Source organism: Pholcus phalangioides, unplaced genomic scaffold, assembly GCF_987345545.1.
Source record: "Pholcus phalangioides strain wild (caught in Gottingen) unplaced genomic scaffold, Ppha-v1.0 ptg000001l_1, whole genome shotgun sequence".
In the NCBI taxonomy this organism is placed as follows: Eukaryota; Metazoa; Arthropoda; class Arachnida; order Araneae; family Pholcidae; genus Pholcus; species Pholcus phalangioides.
Window position 1 is genome coordinate 22,952,159 of NW_028301594.1, and position 20,327 is coordinate 22,972,485.

General features: G+C 38.9%; 1 protein-coding gene across 1 annotated transcript in view; it reads right to left on the reverse strand.

Annotated features, from left to right (window-relative positions):
• Window positions 1-20,327, reverse strand: part of ds (dachsous cadherin-related 1) — a 105,655-nt gene that overhangs the window by 57,748 nt on the left and 27,580 nt on the right. The window contains exon 2 of the mRNA XM_089232258.1: window positions 363-2,276. Coding sequence (XP_089088384.1) covers window positions 363-2,117 — 1,755 coding nt within the window. The 5' untranslated portion in view covers window positions 2,118-2,276. The remainder of the gene's footprint in view (window positions 1-362; window positions 2,277-20,327) is intronic.

The following is a 20,327-nucleotide window of genomic DNA, read 5'->3' on the forward strand; positions in this document are numbered from 1 at the left end:
AAACGGACAACCTTCGCAGCCCCCATTTCAGTCCATTATAATGAAGTTCTACTCCCCTCTACTTATCTATTATTGATTTCGGAGCAAATCATGTTCACACAAATTTTACTTACTGCTGCGAGTTTCCACTCTATGTATGAAAACTTCACTATAAGTTTGTAAACTATGAGCGTCGTGAGCGTAAACAATGAGCGTAATGAGGAAAAGCACACAAAAAGGTTAGTTTCCTGAAAGATATATACTTTTCTTTAAATATTACTGCCCCATACTAGCATTGTATAACTTTTGAAAAAAAGGAAGAGGCAAGGGGAGAAATCCGATTGATTCTAAAACGGAATGGAGAAGAGAGAAGAAAAACCTACCTTTAAGATACAGGCTCCATTTTTTTCATTCTCCGCAACCGTGACGTTGTAGAAGCTCTGGTCGAATATAGGCTCGTTGTCATTGACATCGCTGATGGTGACGACTATCGTGGCACTGGACGAAAGCGGCGGTGAGCCACTATCCACGGCGACTACCGTTATTTGAGGAATCGGGTTGGTTTCGCAATCTATATGCGTTCGAGTGGTGATGAGGCCTGAGCGACTGTCGATTTGGAACCACTGAGAATTCGTTTCCGGAGTGTCTTTTATGGAATAAGTTACAATCGAGTTATTGCCCTCGTCTCTATCCAAGGCAGATAGCTGGAAAACCGAAGTTCCGGGATCTGCTACCTCGAGGACGTTGGCGTAATACATTGTGTGATCAAACTCCGGAGCGTTATCGTTTGTGTCGGTGACGCACAGGTCGAAAGTTCTAGAAGTGTTGAGAGGGGGGTTGCCCTGATCTGTAGCAGTGACTACCATCGTATAATTCGGTTTCGATTCTCTGTCGAGAGGATGGGAGACAATGACTAGGTAAATTATGTTGTCTTGGGTTGTCAGTCCGAAATGACCGTCTCCACCTTGAAGGGTGACGTTCACATTGGCGTATTCCTCCTTGGAGTCAGGGTCATTCACACTTATTCGAGCTACGAACTCTCCCGGCCTAGCGTCTTCAGAAATTTTCGGAGAGGCGTCTTCGCTTAGGAAAATCAGGTTGATCGTGGGCTGGTTGTCGTTAACATCGGTGACTCTGATGGACACGAACGATGTGGTCTCCAGAGGCTGGGCACCGTTGTCACGAGCGACAACAACTAGTTCGTGGACATCTTTGGATTCGAAGTCCAACGGTTTGTTCACGGATATGACACCCACTTTGGCATCTATGGCGAATTTGTTATCGCGGTCGCTCTGACGACGATTGATGGAATAGGTGATGCGCCCGTTCTCCCCAGTGTCGGTGTCTGTGGCGAATACTCTCAGAACACTGGTCCCGACTGTGGCGTTTTCGGCAATGGTTGCGAAGTATCGACTCTGGTTGAATATCGGCTGGTTGTCGTTGACGTCCTGGATCGTTATGTTAACTGTCATCGAACCCTTTAGCGGTGGCGTCCCGCCGTCGTAGGCTTCTATTAAGAGGCTATAAAAGGGTGTAGTTTCTCGGTCCAAGAAACCATTAATTTGCAGGTCCAAGTACAAGACGTCATCCCTCTCGCGGTGTGACGACAGCCTGAACGCATTATTAGTATTACCAGAAACGATTTCGTAGCGTTGAGTATTGAAGATACCGAGGTCCCGATCTTTTGCCGGATTCAATGTCCTCTTCATGTCCCTAGGAGTATTCTCCGGGAACTCGATAGCCATGAAGGGAGTCGGGAACGTCGGGGCATTGTCATTTTCGTCTCGAACCTTGATCTCTACCCGGATGTTTTCTCCGCTCAACGGTATAGCCACGAAGGAGTAATAGCTGCGGACCTCTCTGTCCAGGACGATGTTGCTACGAATTTCTCCCGAAGACTGGTCGATCAACAGATCGGAGTCCACCGCACTGCCCGGCACAGGGACGATGAGATAAGGAGGAGGAGGTGGCGCGGGCTTCTGATTATTACGAGACTGACCGATGTGACCGATAGTTGTGCCGATGCCGAGTCCCTCGGATATCTCGAATTCCTGAAGATATTCGGCAAACGAGAGGCACAGGATAGCGGCCGAGGCAAATGCGAGAACAAAACTCGACTGACAGTTGCACATACCCATGCTCGAATTCACAGATTAATACTGGAACCATTCAGGTAGCGGTAGGAGCACACATGACATCGTATCCAGTAGAGCATCATCCGATGTATCCTTCTGCGTCTTTCCTCCGTCTGACTAATACGGCGGTCATCCCAGCATACCTCAAATGGATCAGCATATCTGCAATGAGAAAAAGAAGTTTAACTTTTTTCACTGACTTCTCCAAGTTTTTACAAGAACAGAAGGAAACCATCATCAGAAATTTCTTCGAAAATATTTTCAAAATTCGAGTGAGCTTTGTACAATAAAAAAGAACAAGCTATATGTAAATAATTTTAAAAGCTCTTTACGTTTTTTTGGCACCCAAAGATATAAGATTTAATTTTTCGCCAAGGGAGAGAGTAAACGAAAAGTTCCCTCAACCAGAGGTACCATCAGAGTGCTTGACCCAAAACCCCGTAAGAAACATCATTGATGAGGATGCATACGATCGATTTCTATGTTACTTGGTCTTAATGGAGTAAATTGAATTAAGTTTCAGGTAATACCAAGTACTTACGATTTAGTCAATCAAGATTAAGTTTTTGCCGGGACCGTGACAAAAAGTGGAAAGAAACCAGGAATAAAATTTTTAAAATGGGGAAAATGAAGAAGAAAAGAGAAGAATATCACATTTCGTTATTGAAAAAAAAAAAAAAACCACAACCACACCTTTGCTCTTCATCGTTTTATTCTCCGTTGTCTTTAGTGCGTAAACATATTCGAATTTTGTTAAACATTTCTTATGGCAAGGGCCAACAACCTCCTGCCGGGCCAGGGACGGCCCACCAATGGTACCATCCGACCCCGAAAGGTATTCTGGCAGAAAAGTATCAATGTACACACATGGGCTGACCATATTTACTTCATGAAACTACGGAATATCACCAATTATCTCAAAAAATTGTCAAAAGTTGCCAATCATAGACAATAAATAGTTAAAGACACACACAAGCAAAGTTGCCAATTATAGCGAAAGACTGTACAAGTCACGTAAAATTGCCAGTTACGGCAAAAAAAATGTTAAAGGCACATGAAGTTGCCAATTTCTAAAAATTGTCAAAGGCAAGTAAAGCTGCCCATTTAAGCCAAAAAATGTCAAAGGTACGTAAAATTGTCAATTACAGCCAATAAATTGTCAAAGACAAGTAAAGTTGCCATATATTGCTGGAAAATCATCAATATAGGGAAATGAAAAATTATTGCAAGTCTCAATTGGTAAAAAATTCGCCCTATATCATAAAAATTATAGTTATGGGAAACCATAATTAGTAACGAAATACAATGCAACGGACACAAAGTACTTTAGTTTAGGCTTACAAAGGTATAAGAAATAACGTATTAACCGATATTTCATTGTATATGATTATTTCATAAGTGGGCAGAACTTATCAAAATTATCGAGTATTCTGTAAATTATTAGAAATTGATATCTCGGATAAAAAAAAGATAGACAGTAAAAAATATGACCGAACTTTTGTGAGTGTAAAATTAGAGAGTAGTATTTAAAGTCAAAGATAGATGACGCTAAAAAACGAAAAAAATTTATTTCCGGAAACTAATATTTAAACCGAAACTCTTTCGAAATAAAAATAATAATCACATACGTAACGTATTAAAATAAGGTTAATATATAATTGAGCTAAATTATATATTACAACTTAATATAATATAACTTACAACTTAAATTTCTCCAAAATAAGAGATTAACATATTCCTATAATATGCATCAATTCAGGAATTGATGTTTCAACTCAACAGCAGAGGTCGCTAAAGAAAATATATTTTTTCTGGCACGCCATCAACGCATTTTTGATCACTCTTTCAATTTCTTAACCAAATTGCACATAATCTATATCATAGTTTCCCAAACTTTTCATTCCATCGCCCCCTTCTTCAGAAATATTTTTCTCTCATCGCCCCCCAACTCAAGTGAACCCCTAGGATCCTATGTTAAATCCGTAGCTTCTATCGCCCCCCTGGACCATTCCATCGCCCACCGGGGGCGATATTGCCCACTTTGGGAAACACTGATCTATATGATCACTGATTGGGTTGTGAATAAATGGAATAGAGTTTACTCCTAGGAGTCGCGAATTCTATAACGATTGGCACGTTCGAAAATGAATACAATGTTTAATAATGGGAGAGAGATGAGAATCAATACGCTATCCATATACTTAGATTAAGACAACCATAATTTTTATGGGCGGTGTATTTTGTTTTATCAAATCATTAGTTTTTTAGTTTTACTTCAGTGTGTATTAGTTTTTTCGTGACTATTGCTCTTATTTTGGGTTGCTGTACTTTAGGTTTAATTTACATATTTTTTATGGGTATCTTTTTCTCAGCCACTTCGCTGGGCATTTTGCTCGTTGTGGCGTCGTCATAGTTGTATTTGTATTTGAATAATATGTTTGAGAAGTTCAAAATCCCCCCCACCATCACCTACAACGACGAAAATCAGACTGAGGGCAATCAACCTCTCACGCGAACACGTTGAAAATTCAAACCCTTAATGGCAATCGACCGAGCTGTTATAGATCACGTGAGATAATAGAGGCATTCTTACTTATGCAGAATAAAACTTTAAACTGAATTTTTATTTTTCCAATCTAGTCAAAAACAAACGATAGTTCGCGTCAAAATCTTCACCGAGATCACATTCAAGAGCTTCAAATTTTTTTTTTTTTTTAAATATAAGGCAGGGCTTGCCAGATCCCGAGTCAGGTTGCCATGGCAACTATAAAATCGGTATTGGGGCCTTCATAACATTTTATATTATTTGATTGCAAAATCAGAATCTAAGAAATACACAAAATTTGCTGATTTCATTATGAGGTGTCTTCTAATATTAAAGGGGGCCATCAGGTCTCGGAAAAGTCCAATAAACATTATTTATTAATGGTTTTTTCTTGTGGGGGGGGGGAGAACTATTTTGGCTCTTGAAAAATTTGTCCGGCTACTAAATTTTTTTTCCGATTTGTTAATCCCTGGTATGAAGTATTGTAAAAAATATTTAACATCACACACAGACACAGTTAGTTCCACGTGGAGAAAAATATTCAAGTGAAAGTTATATATAAAAATATTCGAATGCGTTCAAATTCTACATATATCATCCCGAAAAATTCGTTTCATCTGATGACGTTAAGCCACATAAATACACATATGCATATCATGTATGTGCATATCTCTGGTATAAATACATTTATACATTTTTTTCCCCCTTCAGTTGTTATTTTTTCTTTATTATTATTAATATGTAAGCAAACATATACATACTACATATAGAGATGAAAAGAAAAAAAGAGTGAAATTCATGCATTGCGAAGGGCTAATAAATCTTAGTCAAGTGTCTCTGATGAGAATGCAAATGATTTAGAAAACGAGTTCCTACGTTCGGAACGTTACCTGGTTTTTATAAGACAAAATAAAAAAAAGAAAGAAAATTATCATTACTCATAAAGATCTAGGCATTCCATCTACGTTGAAAGCTATAAATGTTATTCTTCAGATTATTAAAACGCTGCTGGAAATTTTGTGTGAGGACTCGGAGATTATGATTTTTTTTTTTTGTTTTGGTATCAAAATTCTATTCCACAGAATCTGAATATTTTTTTTTGCTCCGGCTTTCGGCTCAAGCTTCACGTAGGGGAGATTGGGGAAAGACGGGATAGTGGGGCAAGATGGTATAGTTGAGCTACTGGCACACTCGGTGCTGCAAGCGAGTTGATGATTGTACCAACTGTAATTGTTGGTAATCAACAATTACAGTTGGTACAATTGTCACCATTGTAGTACCAACAATTTTGGTACTAATGGTAGAGATGGAAAAGAAACCTTTGCGTAAGAAGCAGCCATTTTGATCGAGTCGTTTAGCTTGTGCAAAAGTTTTTCAAAGTAGTCTGATTTCTCTTGGACAGTTTATTTGCTTCGTTGCAGTTTGGTGCTGAATAAATTTATCTTATACTTATTTATTTATAACTTTATAAATATTAGTGAAAAGTGTGGACCTTGGTGATTAATTTACGTACTTGATAAATGCTCTTGGTAAAAATCTAATCAACACACAACGAGCATTAATCACCCATTAACGCGTGGGTGGGGCAAGACGGGGATTTTTTCTAATGGGCATGATGGGATATAAAAACCCATCTTACCCCACTCTTGCTAAGAAATCCTTTTTTTTGGAGGTTTACCGAGATGGTTTCGACGGGTAAAAAAAAAGACTAATTGAGGAGGGTGGGATCCTGAATCGATGAAAAGTGCAAGTGCATCTGTCATTAAGGGAAAAATGGTATACAAAAAAAAAAAAAAAAAACCGGCTGTGCTTTCAAGTTCCACAGTCAGTGAAAACATGTGAGTATTTAACAGGAAGTAACAAGTAGATAAAATCAAATCCAGGACGTGTAATTTCTCTTTACCAGATTGCAAAAATGTATGGAAATGAATTAGTAAAAGCAGCTACCGTGTCAACTGCAGTCAATTGACTTCCGAAGACTAGCACTTGACCTGTCAATCAAGTAGTTTCTAGTGAACATGATTTTGCACCTTCTGAGACTCTACAAAGACACGCCGTAAACTGCCACCGTCATCCCCAATTTGAACGCTTCATCCTGCTGTTACTGATACCGCTGACCTTGCTGCTGCTATCGAAATCCTCCAGTCTGCTGCTATCAATGTTACGCCAAGTAATGTAAAAAAAATATTATTCCAAATGTTCTACGCCAGAAGAAATCCAATCAATTCCTAGTTGTAGTGGTTTCCATTAAAGAGAAAGAGGATTATAGCAAGCATGGATTGCAGTTTTGACGGAGTCGCCATACAAAAAACTTCTGGCGAAAATAAATATTAAAAAAAAAGAAGTGAGAAAAATGAAAATGCTGAAAAAAAATTGGCAACGACAAGACAAACTGAAAACAGTCATACTCTAACTCTTCATCAGAGGTTTCTGATGCTGTATCTTTAATGTGTTAATTTAATTGTCACAGTCTGCTGAGGGCTGAATCCAGTGTTGGAAGAGTGAACGAATCGATGGGCTCATCGCCAATGAAAAAGACAAAGATGCAGAATTAGTTCATTTTTGTGTGTTATGTTAAGATTAGCCTTATCATGCCCCACCGGTTAAGGCAAGATGAAGTTTTGTTCCTCAACCGAGGAAAATATTTTTGAATTAACTGAAAATAGAGAGAGAAAATTAGTCCGTTTGTATATCATTATAAACATTACTAATGTAGTTTTTTTTTTCAAAAATTTACAAGTAGGCTACAATTGTTGATCTTATAAACCCAAAAGCATTAGGTATTCCATCTTGGCCCATTCTCCCCCTACACGCCCCCACCAGTTATTTAAATCAGGGAACACCTAAAAACAGGGAACCTTAAAAATTTAATAAAATTCAGAATTTAACCGTCTTTTTTTTTTTTTTAACAAAGCGTCTGGGCAGTGACTGCAAAAAATATATTTCTATATACGGAAGGCGTTGACAGATCGAAAAAAAAATTTTTGTCACATTTCATTGTCTTTTTTTAAAATATACACTTATTTGAAAAAAAAATTAATTATGCACCAAGAAGTAAAAATCTGAACGGAACTTGGCATGTGTAGCTGTTACAGTGAAATGTGTACATGATCACAATATCAGAATGAACTTATCATTTATAATAGAGAACAGCACAGTGATACCAAAAAAGAATAGCACCTTATTGAGTTTGAGTCGCCTCGATACAAGAAAAGGTGCGGTCTGGCATTAATGCATACGGGTTTCGTATGTTAGTCTGAGGCAGATTTGTCCATGTTTGTTTCAACTGGGCTTCTAGAAACCCGGGCAAACCTGGGCTTCTAGTTCCTGCAAGGTAGCAGTTAGCAGTTTGATGAATTCGTCATCTCAGCTACTCCAATATGTGCTCAATTGACTATACGTCTGGTGAGTAAACCCACCAAGGAAGGATTTAAACTTGACGCAGACATTCTAGAGCAGTGTTTCTCAACCGCCGGGTCGCGGATGGTATGAATGATGCCAGGCCGCGAATAATTGATCGTTTCCTTTCCCGCCATTCATTTGCCGTTAGTCGTGTGTTTGGTCGGACCTTCTACTCACAAAAATTAATGAAACCGGGCTACGTTCATCCAAAGGGCGAGAACAACTGTTGTAGAGAAGTTCTTGGAGTATGCAAGCGAGCATTTTCATGCGGAAAAATTCCTGATGGAAGCTCTAAAATAAGTGGTAAAATATGCAGCTACTACTACTAAACCACACATGCACCCCGTATATATCCCTCTGCGGAATTTCTAACGAATTGGCACGTGTTGGAATGTGTGTGTACGTGTAGTGAACCTAACGTGAAGTTTGTTTCTGTATAATGCTTGTTATGTGTACTGCTGTCATCTGCAATCTATTTTTCAAACTATGATAAAAGTGTAATCATTGAATGATTGCATCGTTGTAGGCCTGTTGCTTCCTGGGGTGAAACGATATGCTTCGATGATAGATTATTCACCTCCCTTATCCTATATTCATAGAAACAATGACGTGAAATGAACCGAATCGCATATTAAAGGAAATTTTCTGAGGTATCTGTCTTAATTTACAAAAAGATTAAGTAACTGAACGCGCATTGTTAATTTTTAATCTCATAGAGTTCATCCAGTTCTTGCAGAGGGAGGCACTTCTGAACCAGGAAACTCTGGAAGATAGCGAACGCACGTCCTATGCCCCACTGCAGCGTATTCGTAGCATTTTGATATTCTGAATCCCTTAAAATTTCCCGCAGAGGGAAAATTAACAGCAGTGATCACAAGTCTGCCCGAATTATGTCTTACGACTATGGAAAGTGGGGTGGGAGAGAGAAAAATGCAGAACTAAGGATGTGATCGCATTAACTATAAGTTTCAGGACAAAAGGACACGGTTTCAATGCGAATGAATCTTTTTTATAAGCCTTACATAGTAATCCTTCTAGAAGAAGGGCTTGAATAGTTTAACCCTTTAAGCGTCATAGCAAAAATGTCATATATTTTTTTAATTGAGTAGACTTTCTTCGGAATTTTAGTAGCTGCAAAGGGGGTATAGGAAAAAATTTTCATTCGAGAAATCAACTGTGCAAAATATCTGGGCTTATCTATGCTAAAATAAGAGTCTTTTAAGGAGGCGAGATATCTCGTTAATGCTGCTTAAAGGTTGATGTATAAAGCTCAATTTAGAATGCTCGAAGATAAAACTACGCCGAAAAGCTGGAATACTACTCGTACCCAGAGCTATATATAGTAACGGCTGTTTCATCCCTTTGATGTCGCTCTTGCCACCTCGGCTCAGCGTGGTCTCAGAGCTGCTAAGTCACGTAACGGCCCTGATACTTACACGACAAATACGATACTCTCCAACAATCGTTGTTGGCTTCCAAATGTTCAAAACCTCCCATCACACCGCACTGCCTCGATGCACTGGATCAATACTGGACCGCGATTTAAAACCATTACAACATCCACTTGACTTCTCAGCACATATATCCTATATTGTTTTCAGCAAAACCTATGTTAGTGGACCACCAATGGCGTACCAATTTTCTGATCAACTTACAGAGGTCTAGTCGTGAATTCCTCCTCTGAAAAACGGCTGAACTCTCAAGAGTAGATAACTTACACAGATTTTACAGAACTTCATATTAACCGTACACAACCCGGTCTATCGGCGTATAGATTCTGACACTAACTGATCATTGCGGAACCTAAATGTGTATATATGTAAGTGTGGTACATGTTATGTGTCCAAGTGCTGCCATCTACCTTCTGAACTGGAAGTAAAGAGATTGCATTTCGATTATTATTATTATTTTTTTTTTGGAATGAAAATTTGAATGATGTTAGATATGTTACTTACTGCTGCGAGTTTTTTCCAAGGCAGTGATAACATTACTGTAATTGTCGTCGACCATTGGAATCAAGGTTATTAAAGAACATGGGTCCTTGTACGTGGGTCCTACATACGTGAATCAGATTGTTACGAGTCCTTTTCAGAAATTTCAGATACAGTAGAAGCCACTTATTAAAATCACGGATAATGCTATTATTTGGATACTGTTATCACTTTCACTTAGTACGGAACGAACCAATATCATAAACATTAGAAAAAATTCATTTATATTTATAGGCGCGTATACACTAGCGCGCCGATCTTGCAAAGCACGACCCCCCCTGCACCGGTTCTAATCCGCTCGTGGGTACACAAACTTCCTTTGTGTTCGTTGAAAAAACCGATTCCAAGTGGGTCTAGTGAAAACAGCTCAAGAATTGTTCACAACACCGCACAAATTACTGAACAAACAATTGCGAATGCTTTCATTGCATGATCCGAGCGCTAGTGTATACGCACCTTAACGGGACATCAGTTCATGCCATCAATTGTTTTTCGCCTTTTCTTTTACATATTTTAAAGCTAAGATTGAACCAGACTCATTTCTCTCTCCGTAATTTATCGTTATCAATCTATTAGACTGCGTAGGGGGTCAAAAAGCTCCCTTATTGACGAAATTTTCCTTACCCAGTTCACAGTGGGGCCGTAATAGCCGCTATGATCCATGCACGTGTAGCACTGCTTTTGCAATGGCTTTCCCATAGCGATGAGGAGGAAAACACCCTTTCTTTTGTTCATGTGATCATTCTGCTTTTTACTGATCCCATTCACATTTTCCTCGACCAGAAGATTTTCGCAAGGAAATCTATGGGACCTACCGTTTTCATTACAAAAGGTATCGTAATCTGTACATTACTCCTTAGACAGTTCCATTTTAACTCCTCTCAATTTCTAAATTAAAAAAAAAAAATGCTTGATTTATAACATTTTGAAATCTGTTATGTTGGAAAGAAAAACGGAGTTGTCCCGTTAGGCCAAACGGGACATATGGTCATCCGAATTACAACCAGGGTTTTGCTTGGATATGGTTATCAATCGGTTATTGTTATTAAAAACCCCAAGCACTGATGTGATCACATTAAGCGGCGTGCACTACATTTGAAGCGCTATATCGTATCAGTGTCGATGTTGGATAGAGAGGTCAGCTCGTGTTGAGCCTCGAAGTTAGGGAAAACAACTTCACAGCCAACCACTATACTACGTCGCTTGCGGGGAATTGAACAGTAATTCCCAAATTGAGAAATATTACCCTCGAGGGGTGATGGAAAAGTCTGAGGCGGTAGAAGCTACGAGTGCAACATAGGATCATATGGGTTTTCTTGAGTTAGGGGGGGGGCGATGCGAAAAAAAAATTCTGAAGGGGGGGGGGGAGTGATGAATGAAAAAGTTTGGAAACCTATGTCCTAGAGGTTCTAAGAGGTAATGATTGAACCCAGGAATTCACGACAGAAAACCACCACAATACCAGCAAAACCACTAGCAATTGCTAGAGGGATTGTTTTTTTCTTCTCATATATAAACGAACATCAGTCATGTTGTTTGCACGTTGATTCAAAACTCAACGTACTAACTTTTAGGGGAGGTAGAAAACACAAAAACAAAACAGAATCACATATGACCGGAAACCCCAACCTGATGAGCTGGAGCAGGTCCGGAACTAGCCATTCCTATGCCCTGTGCAAGAATTTGGATTTAGGCTCCTTCCAATTGGATCCTGTGCGGCGCAGTTACGGCCCTGAGCTGGAGGATAAACGAAGATGAGGAAATGCCAATCCAATTATGGGGGGAAAAACTCTTTATGCAACGATACTTTACAGTACGTGTGCACGTTAAAGTTTCACAAGTCCTCAAAGTTCTTACTATCCACAGTTATGCACGCTTCACAACGGCGACGAATTGATTATCGATCTCTTTCAAAAATGCCCGTCATTTCGCGGACATTTGCAGCTGCAACGGAAATTCTTGCGACGTGGATGGTAAGAACTTTGAGCACTTGTTGTGAAACTCAACGTGTACACGTACTGTCCTCGTGTAAACTATCGCTCAATAAAGTGTTTTTCCAGTCATTATTGGCTTGTCATTTCTGCATCCTCGTTTATACCCCAGCTAATCAGGTTGATGTTTCCGGTCATACACTCCTATGTGATTCTGTTTTGTTTTTGTGTTTTCTACCTTCCCCTAAACGTTTGTACGTCGGATTTTGAATCACCCTGTATATGTACTACTACCCACTTAAATACCTATCATAGCCTGCTATATATCCCAGCCCGAAATTCATTCAAAAATGGCAGTAACTCTCAAATTTTAAAGCAATTTTATTTGTGTGCGAGAAATGAAGAGAATGCTTCCCTACCAACGTCTGAAGGAAGAGAAAAAAATACCAGATGACCGATAAGATGTCCATGCTTTCCCCCTTTTTCGAAGATGAACTAATGCAACGTAAAAACGCGCTCTACTTGGATAAGTTTCCAAGAAATTTCATGAATCTGCAATATTCTTCAAGGCCAGTTTTATCCTTGATGGTATCATACATCAACGTCTAGAAAAAAGAAAACTTTTTAACTCGACGCGACGACTAAAGATTTCACTACCGGACTTGTCAGGCTGCCGTAATAACAGTGCAAGGAAGAAACTGTCACTATGTTATGAGCCTTTTTATATATCAATGGCCAGACCTCCCTGGTATTCTCTTTTTTGGAAATGGAATGGCGACATCAGATAAACGAAATTAGAAGGAAAAAAGAAAACAGATTCCCAAAATCTGCTTGGTATTACCTACCGGCTGCATGATATCAAACTCGTTTATAACGACAATAATGGGTTGGCCTGGCTGATTCCCATAGAGCACGTGTTCTTAAACTATTGGTTGCGACACACACAAGTTTGGATCACAGGGCCTCCGAAATGGGTCGTACAACTCCACTAGCAGCCTGGGATTCTTCAGCTGTGGGCCACGACCGAAACCTGATTCACATAGACCGATAAATAATCGAAATTTTTAAAGAATGATGGAAAATTCGAAAGAAAAATGTGGTCACTAATTCAAAATATAAAATTAGTGAAACCGCTGATTATAATTTGCTTTCCGCTCTGTTGGCGTCGGAAAAGAAGTCATCAAGTCACGGGTCTTGTCCCGGTTTTTCTTCGCGCAATCATAGATCGAATGAAACAGAATAATTCCCGTCCCACTTAACTTGGGTAATGAATAAACGGATACCCCCTCTTGAACCGATAGTTTCGTTCCCTCTGGAACCGAAATTTCTCCCATAGAAATAGAGTCAAAATAGAGGGCGCTAACATTTTTAATAAAAGTAAAAATTAAAAAATCTGCACAAAAATGCCATGGCTTCATGAATCTTCATGGTATCTTGAAATTAGAAAAATGATCGCGAAAAGGAAGGATTTCTGTTTGTGCAACTAAAAAAAGTATCGGATTCAATGAAAAAAAATCCCCTTTCGAGTTGTACGTCCTTGAATCCCTTATATACGGAACGTCCGATATCCACAGCCATACACTGATGTTTTACTCAATTTGGCGCTTCGTGCAGAAGCAGTGTGATAATATTTTTGTAATGCTTTGTAAGTTTTCAATTTCATACTAATGTCCCTCAAAAGAGCCTTTCTAAAATGTCCCGGTTTTTATTAATTGATTCCGTGTTTTGTCCCTCCCGGTATTTTAATTCTCTCCGGGATTTGTCCTGGTTTCTCGGGTAGTGGGACGACAGAGCTGGGGCCACGGTTGGTCTGGAGGTTTCTCGGGTACCTCATAGATTGGAAACCCTATCTATCAATTAAGGGGGTTGGTGCACGCAAATTTTCCAAAAAAACACATTTTCCAATTTTTCAATTTTTAAATACTATGAAATTTTCTGCGTCTGTGTTAACGTTTTTGTTCTACCTGTAATAAAAATATTTTTAAAGTATTTTCACATTAACTGATGGCAGGTATTGCATATACAAATGTTTTTCACTAAAATGCGTTTTTCTCAAAACTATGTTTATTGTTAGATAAGGAACATTTTTCCAAACACCGCTCATTCAAATGTCATGAAACTTTGTGTGCCGCTCAACACTATAGTGTTACATACTTTAACACGAGCTTTTAGTATTTTAATTGTTGGTTGTTTTTTTATCGAAATTTAACTCCAACAACATGCAACTTTTTCAAAAATCATCAAAATTTGCCCATATTTTGTGCCATAAAAAATTTTAAAGTAATTTTAATAAAAAAACCCTCGTGTAAAAGTGTGTAACACTACAGTGTTGAGAGACACACAAAGTTTCATGGCATTTGAAAGAGCGGTGTTCGAAAAAAATGTTCCTTATCTAACAATAAACATAGGTTTGAGAAAAACGGATTTTATACAATGAAAAACATTAGCATGTGTAATGACTGCCAGCCGTTAATGTAAAAATACTTTAAAAATATTTTTATTACAGGTAGAACAAAAACTTAAACACAGTTAGACGCAGAATATTTCATAGTATTTAAAAATTGAAAAATGTGTTTTTTGGAAAATTTGCGTGCACCAACCCCCTTAAAAACAAAACTATCTGGCATAGTTCTTAATTATAATATGATTTTTGATTTTAACCCAATGTGCGCAGCATTAATAGACACGGTATATCTTACAAAACTGTAATTTTTTATTTTCATGCCGCATACCTGCAAAAGTTGTATGCGCTAAAATACAACAATAAATACAATAAATTTATTGTGTTTTTATTAATTTTTTTTTCTTTCGTGTTTACTGAGTGATATTGCGGAAAACTGAAAAATATATTAACCGATATTTTGGTACATGAAAATTCACATAGATATGAAGCATGGAGTTTTATATCGCATTGAAGAAAATATGGTACAGAGGGGGGGGGGGGGTCATGAGACAATAAAAAGTCAAGAAACACTGTACTTGTTAACGGATTTCCAAACTTTTACGTTAACGCACCCCCATTGGGATTTTAAATATTTCGTGGCACTACAAATTTTCATACATTCTGCTTACTGAGAATCGCGGGGTAACCCTAGACCAGCGGTTCCCAAATATTTTTAGTCAGGAACCCCCCCCCCCCCAGCTTTAGTCATGCATCCCCCCCCTCCCCATTTATAGCAGCAGAAATTACATCCATCTCTCAACGTGAATGTTCTCGAAAAATCGAGGACATTCTATATCCACAGTACTGCATAGTAAATGTCATGTGATAGCAATGCCATCTACTGGACTACAAAAGAACTAAAACAACTTTTTATACTCCTATCGAGAGATGTCACCCAAGTACAATTTCTATCAAATAATAACAGTATCATTACTGCAGTCTACCAATGTTGCAGCGGTGCTTTTGCAAAAATTCAATTGAAACTTTTCTTTTTAATTTCAATTTATGTATTCTATTTATATTATTTTTCAACTTCGCATTGATTTTTTTTTACAATTATACAATTGGGCAGTGAATCCCCAATAAAAAGGCTGTGAACTCCTGGGAGGTCCAGGCATCCCCCCCCCCCATCCCCATTGAGAACACCACTGCCCTAAACAATCACAAATCCGGCCATATTTGTGAATTTGATAATTCCAAATTCAAAAAGACAGATGGCGGCACTTTGAACACATGACAAGCAAACCTCATACAATTATTTACGATAGGGAAATACACATTTTTTTCCGACGTGTACTTAGTTCGTTGGAAATTCTTCATGGGAATGGTCACGAGATACATGTGTAATTTAGCGTTTATTACCCTAGACCTGGGGTTAATAACTTCTGAGAAGGGTCGCTCAAGTCGACTTCCAGCTAAGGATTCTTGAGCTATTACTGTTATATGGACCGCACAGTCCTATGCAGAATTTCTAACGAACCGGTACATGCACGACCTTCTCGAGTGTGTGTATGCGTGTCCCAGTATTTTTGTTGTCGGAGTCTTGCTTCTTTCGTGTAACTGGTGCTGCCATCAAGCTTCAATATTTTGGCAAACAATGGCAAATGCCTGAATTTTCATGTTACGGAAGCAGTGCCGTAACTTGCCATTCCTGTGGCCTGTGCAAGAATTTGCATTTAGGCTCCTTCTGACCCAATATGGACCATTCTGGGGCCCCTTCCAAGTGGGCCCTGTGCGGGTGCACCTGCCTAGTTACGGCACTGTACGGAAGTATCGTGTTGAAGATCTGCTTTCTCTCTGTGAAATATTCTTGAGCTACTGATCGTGACCCAAACTTGATTCGTAGGGGCCTTCCTAGATGAGCCGTACACACACACAAATCCACTTACAAGTCCTGTTATAAATGCACTAATTGCTTCATTCGTTTCACTGATTTCGAAAAACAAACAGTCAAATGGGTCGCAAAACTGATCTTGTGGTTGATTTCGGGTAGTGTCTGAAGCAGGTCAAGAACTTCTTGGTCGATCTTTTGTTATAATGGGTGCAGCAGAAGGGTGCTCAACCTTTTGGAAAGTACGGGCCACTTCTTTAGTTTAAACTGTGTGTCTAGGACAGCACCTCCTAGAGACAGAAGCCTCCGCACGGGTTGCAAAGTTCATCTGTAACGTCATTAAGACTACCCAGTTTCCCACATTTTGAACCAGAGCATCCTATATCGTTTCTTCCTATTTTGGCATAGAATCTTCCTGGTTGGCTCACAAATACCGCATAGTGATTGGATGTGGGGCATAGAAATCGCCAATACTGAGCCCGATCATTTCTTTTCCGCACAACGATGCTACTGGCACGAGCAGGGAATTTTTTTCCCTGAACATTCTGAGGGAAATGAACTACTCTCTGACGTCACGAGCAGAGTGCGGAGGCCTTCTATCTCTAGGAGGTGCTGGTTTAGAGCCCTTCAATGTGGATATGTGCCGTGCACCACTTAATTGAAGTGAGAATGTGCTGCAGGTCCCTTAAGTGTTCCGGAACAGTGCCCCACGTCACTTGAGTGATCTGTAAATGTGCTGTGGGTCATTTAAGTGATCTGAGAATATGATTTGGACTAGTCAAGTGATGTGGAGCTGCCCCACTGGTCACTTAAATTATCTGTAGATGTGCAAAAAGATCACTTGACAATTTGTAAATTAGCTGCGGGTCACTTGATTGAAGTGAAAATGTGCGGCAGTAATATGGAATAGCATTCCAGATCACTTGAGTGATCACTTGACTTCAGTGGCCCGTGACATATTCCCAGGTCACTTAAGTCGGAACGACCCAGGAACGACTTAAGTGACCTGGGAATATGTCACGGGCCACTGAAGTCAAGTTGAACTGTGGCACTTGACATAAGTGCGGGTAACTTGAGTGATCTGAAAATGAGTCACTTGGTTCATTTTTACAAAATTAAGTTCGAGGTCGCAGGACACATCAGATGACTCTCCAAGGCTATGGGTTGAGCACATATGGTGTAGCAGGTCACCGTTTAAGAATTACTGTGTGTATTTTAATTTTTTTTTTCTGCCAATGATAGGGGAAGAGAAACAGGCATCACATTATTGAATATCATTTATTTGTGAGCTTCCAGTATCAATTCCATTCGAAGATGTTGTTTCGTCACAAGTTGGTCGTATCTTGCACGCCTGCAAATGATGGAGGAAACGATATCAGACAGAGGAAATCACCCCTCTGGTTGAGAGGTGGGGGTGGGTGAGGGAAAGCGAGATCTGGAATAATTGAATGCGCCCCCCCCCATTTACGTGATGTGGAGTTGCACCATGGGTCACTTAATTGAGTGAAAATGTGACACAGGTCACTTAAGTGATCGGTAAATGCGCCGTTGATCACTTAAGTGATCTGAGAATGTGCTACGGGCTAGTTAAGTGTTCTGGAAATATATCACGGGCCACTGAAGTGATGTGGAACTGCATTGCGTTTGACTCAAGGCCCCAAAGCAAAATTTACCAAAATCTCAATCAATGCTACTACTACTACTACTAAACCACACATGTAACTCGTTCACATTACTCTGAAGAATTTCTAACGAATTCATTCATTTTGGATTGTACGAGATGTGAACCTAACGTGAAATTTGTTACTGTGTAATGCTTACATGATCTTTCCAACTATGCCATCAACTTTCCAACTATGCCATCAACTTTCCAACTATGAGTGAAGTTCAATGATTGAATAATTGTACTGTTGTAGGCCTGTTGCTATGTGTGGCGAGACTTTTTAGCAGAGAGATAATCAGTGCTACTGCAGAACAATCTGGAAGCCGGAGAACATTTCCCGTCAGCAAAGGGCTCGTTACAGAGTAATGCAAAACATTGTGCTTTGGGGAGTTAAGCGATCATGTAATGTACTGCTTACACATGCAGTAGTTCATTTTTACAAATGTAACTTTGACGAAGCGGGCTACATAAGATGACTCCAAAGGTTACGGGTTGAGCACATGGTGTAGCAGGTCACCATTTGGGATAATCACTTTGTGTATTTTTTTTTCTGCCAATGACAGGGAAAGAAACAGGCATCATTTTACTAAATATCATTTATTTGTAAGCTTTAAGTATCAATTCTATTCTGCGATAGTGTTTCGTCACTAACTCACCGTACCTTGCACGCCTCCTGGGTGAGGAACCGATATCTGACAGAAGAGATCAACCCTCTGGTTCTGCGTTATCACGACGAAAGACAAACATAAAAAAATCATGAAATTTTTGATTTCCACCAACAAGGATTGAAATTCGTATCTAAACGCAAATAATTAAAAAAAATAGTTTGCTTGGCAAAGCAATTTTACATGAAGATATTGATATTCACTACACGTTCGTTGAACAGGATTGGTATCTCTCTCCTCTTTAAATTGAAGGATGCTCCTAGTCAAACATTACGAAAACTTCAGTCTCTTTCTCTCTTGTAGAAAGAAAGAGATCTGGAATAGTTCAATGTCCCTCATTTTGATCACGGTTAATTTGAGAATTTCGAGGTACCTTCAGCACGAACTTACTTCTCTCTCATCAGTTCAACCAAGAGAGAGATTTTTTTTTTTTGTAAAAACAAGAGAGGCATCTATATATTGATCGCGGGAAAAAAAACGACAAAATTTTCATGCATCTCTCTCTCTCTCTGAAAAACACCGAGTACAGATACGACGGGAATAGAACTGAGGCCTCAAACAAGACTGGCAACCTTTTTTTTTTTTTCTCTATTCCCCCCAATCAAGACCTTTTTTTTGGGTAAGGAATTTCTTGGTTGCAAAAAGAGAGACGGCAGACGCTCGATATGCGTACACAGTGAAAGAAATCCGAAAACAGTCAAACTCTGTTATAACGACATCGAATTTTTACAACTTTGAATTCAATTTACGTTTCGCGATTTGTGAACTCCAGACCCCCAGTCATTTGGCGACAAATACTAAATACTTCTAAGTCAAATCTTCGTTAATATTGCATTGAAAAATATGCAATTTTTATGTCAATGGCTTCTCGGAGCCTCATATACATTTCACTGATTGGAAGTTTTAGCACACAGGCTGTAACACAAAAAGTAAATTTTTCTATTTTTTTTTCTTTTTTTTTTTAATGTATACGCCCTATTGGGAAATTTAAGACATTTTCAGTAATTGCACGTCATTTGAAAATTCTTTGTATTTCACTGTGAAAATATTTTTCCAAAGTCAACGGTTGCACAGATATTTGCTGCGCAAACAATTTGGGACAGCCTGTACAGTAACCAATACAATCAAACTCGGTTATAACGACGGACATTCAAGATTTCACGAAATTTCGTAGTTATAACTCAGGTGTCATTACAACCGAGGTTGACGATTTCAAGACTTTTTAAGTGTGAAAAATATAATCAAAATGCAATCAAATATTCTTCATGGATATGTTATCTCACTATGATTAGAGTGACCATATTTCAGCAAGAAAAATACGGGGAATTAAAATCATAAATACGGGACATCTAATTCTCACCAAGAAATTTCCTAATTTCCGGCAATATTGCCAATTATCGCTAAAATAATCTTTGCTAGAAAATACGATGCAGCAAAAGCCTGCAGTATAAAAACAAATTTCCCGAAAAAAATAGATTACATGAGAAATTTTTAAATTACCTTTATTTTAATAAATAATGTGAATAAGCTTCGCAGACAAAACGGAACGTTTTCTAAAATTGTCGGGAGGTCCGAAATAACTGGGAAAAAACGGGATGTCCCCAGGCCCATCATTTGGGGAGGCTTTCGAAAATACACTAAAAATGGTATATAAAATGTATATATATATATATATATTTATTTATTTATTTATATACACAAATATATATATATACATACATTGAGTACATGTGCCCCCCCCT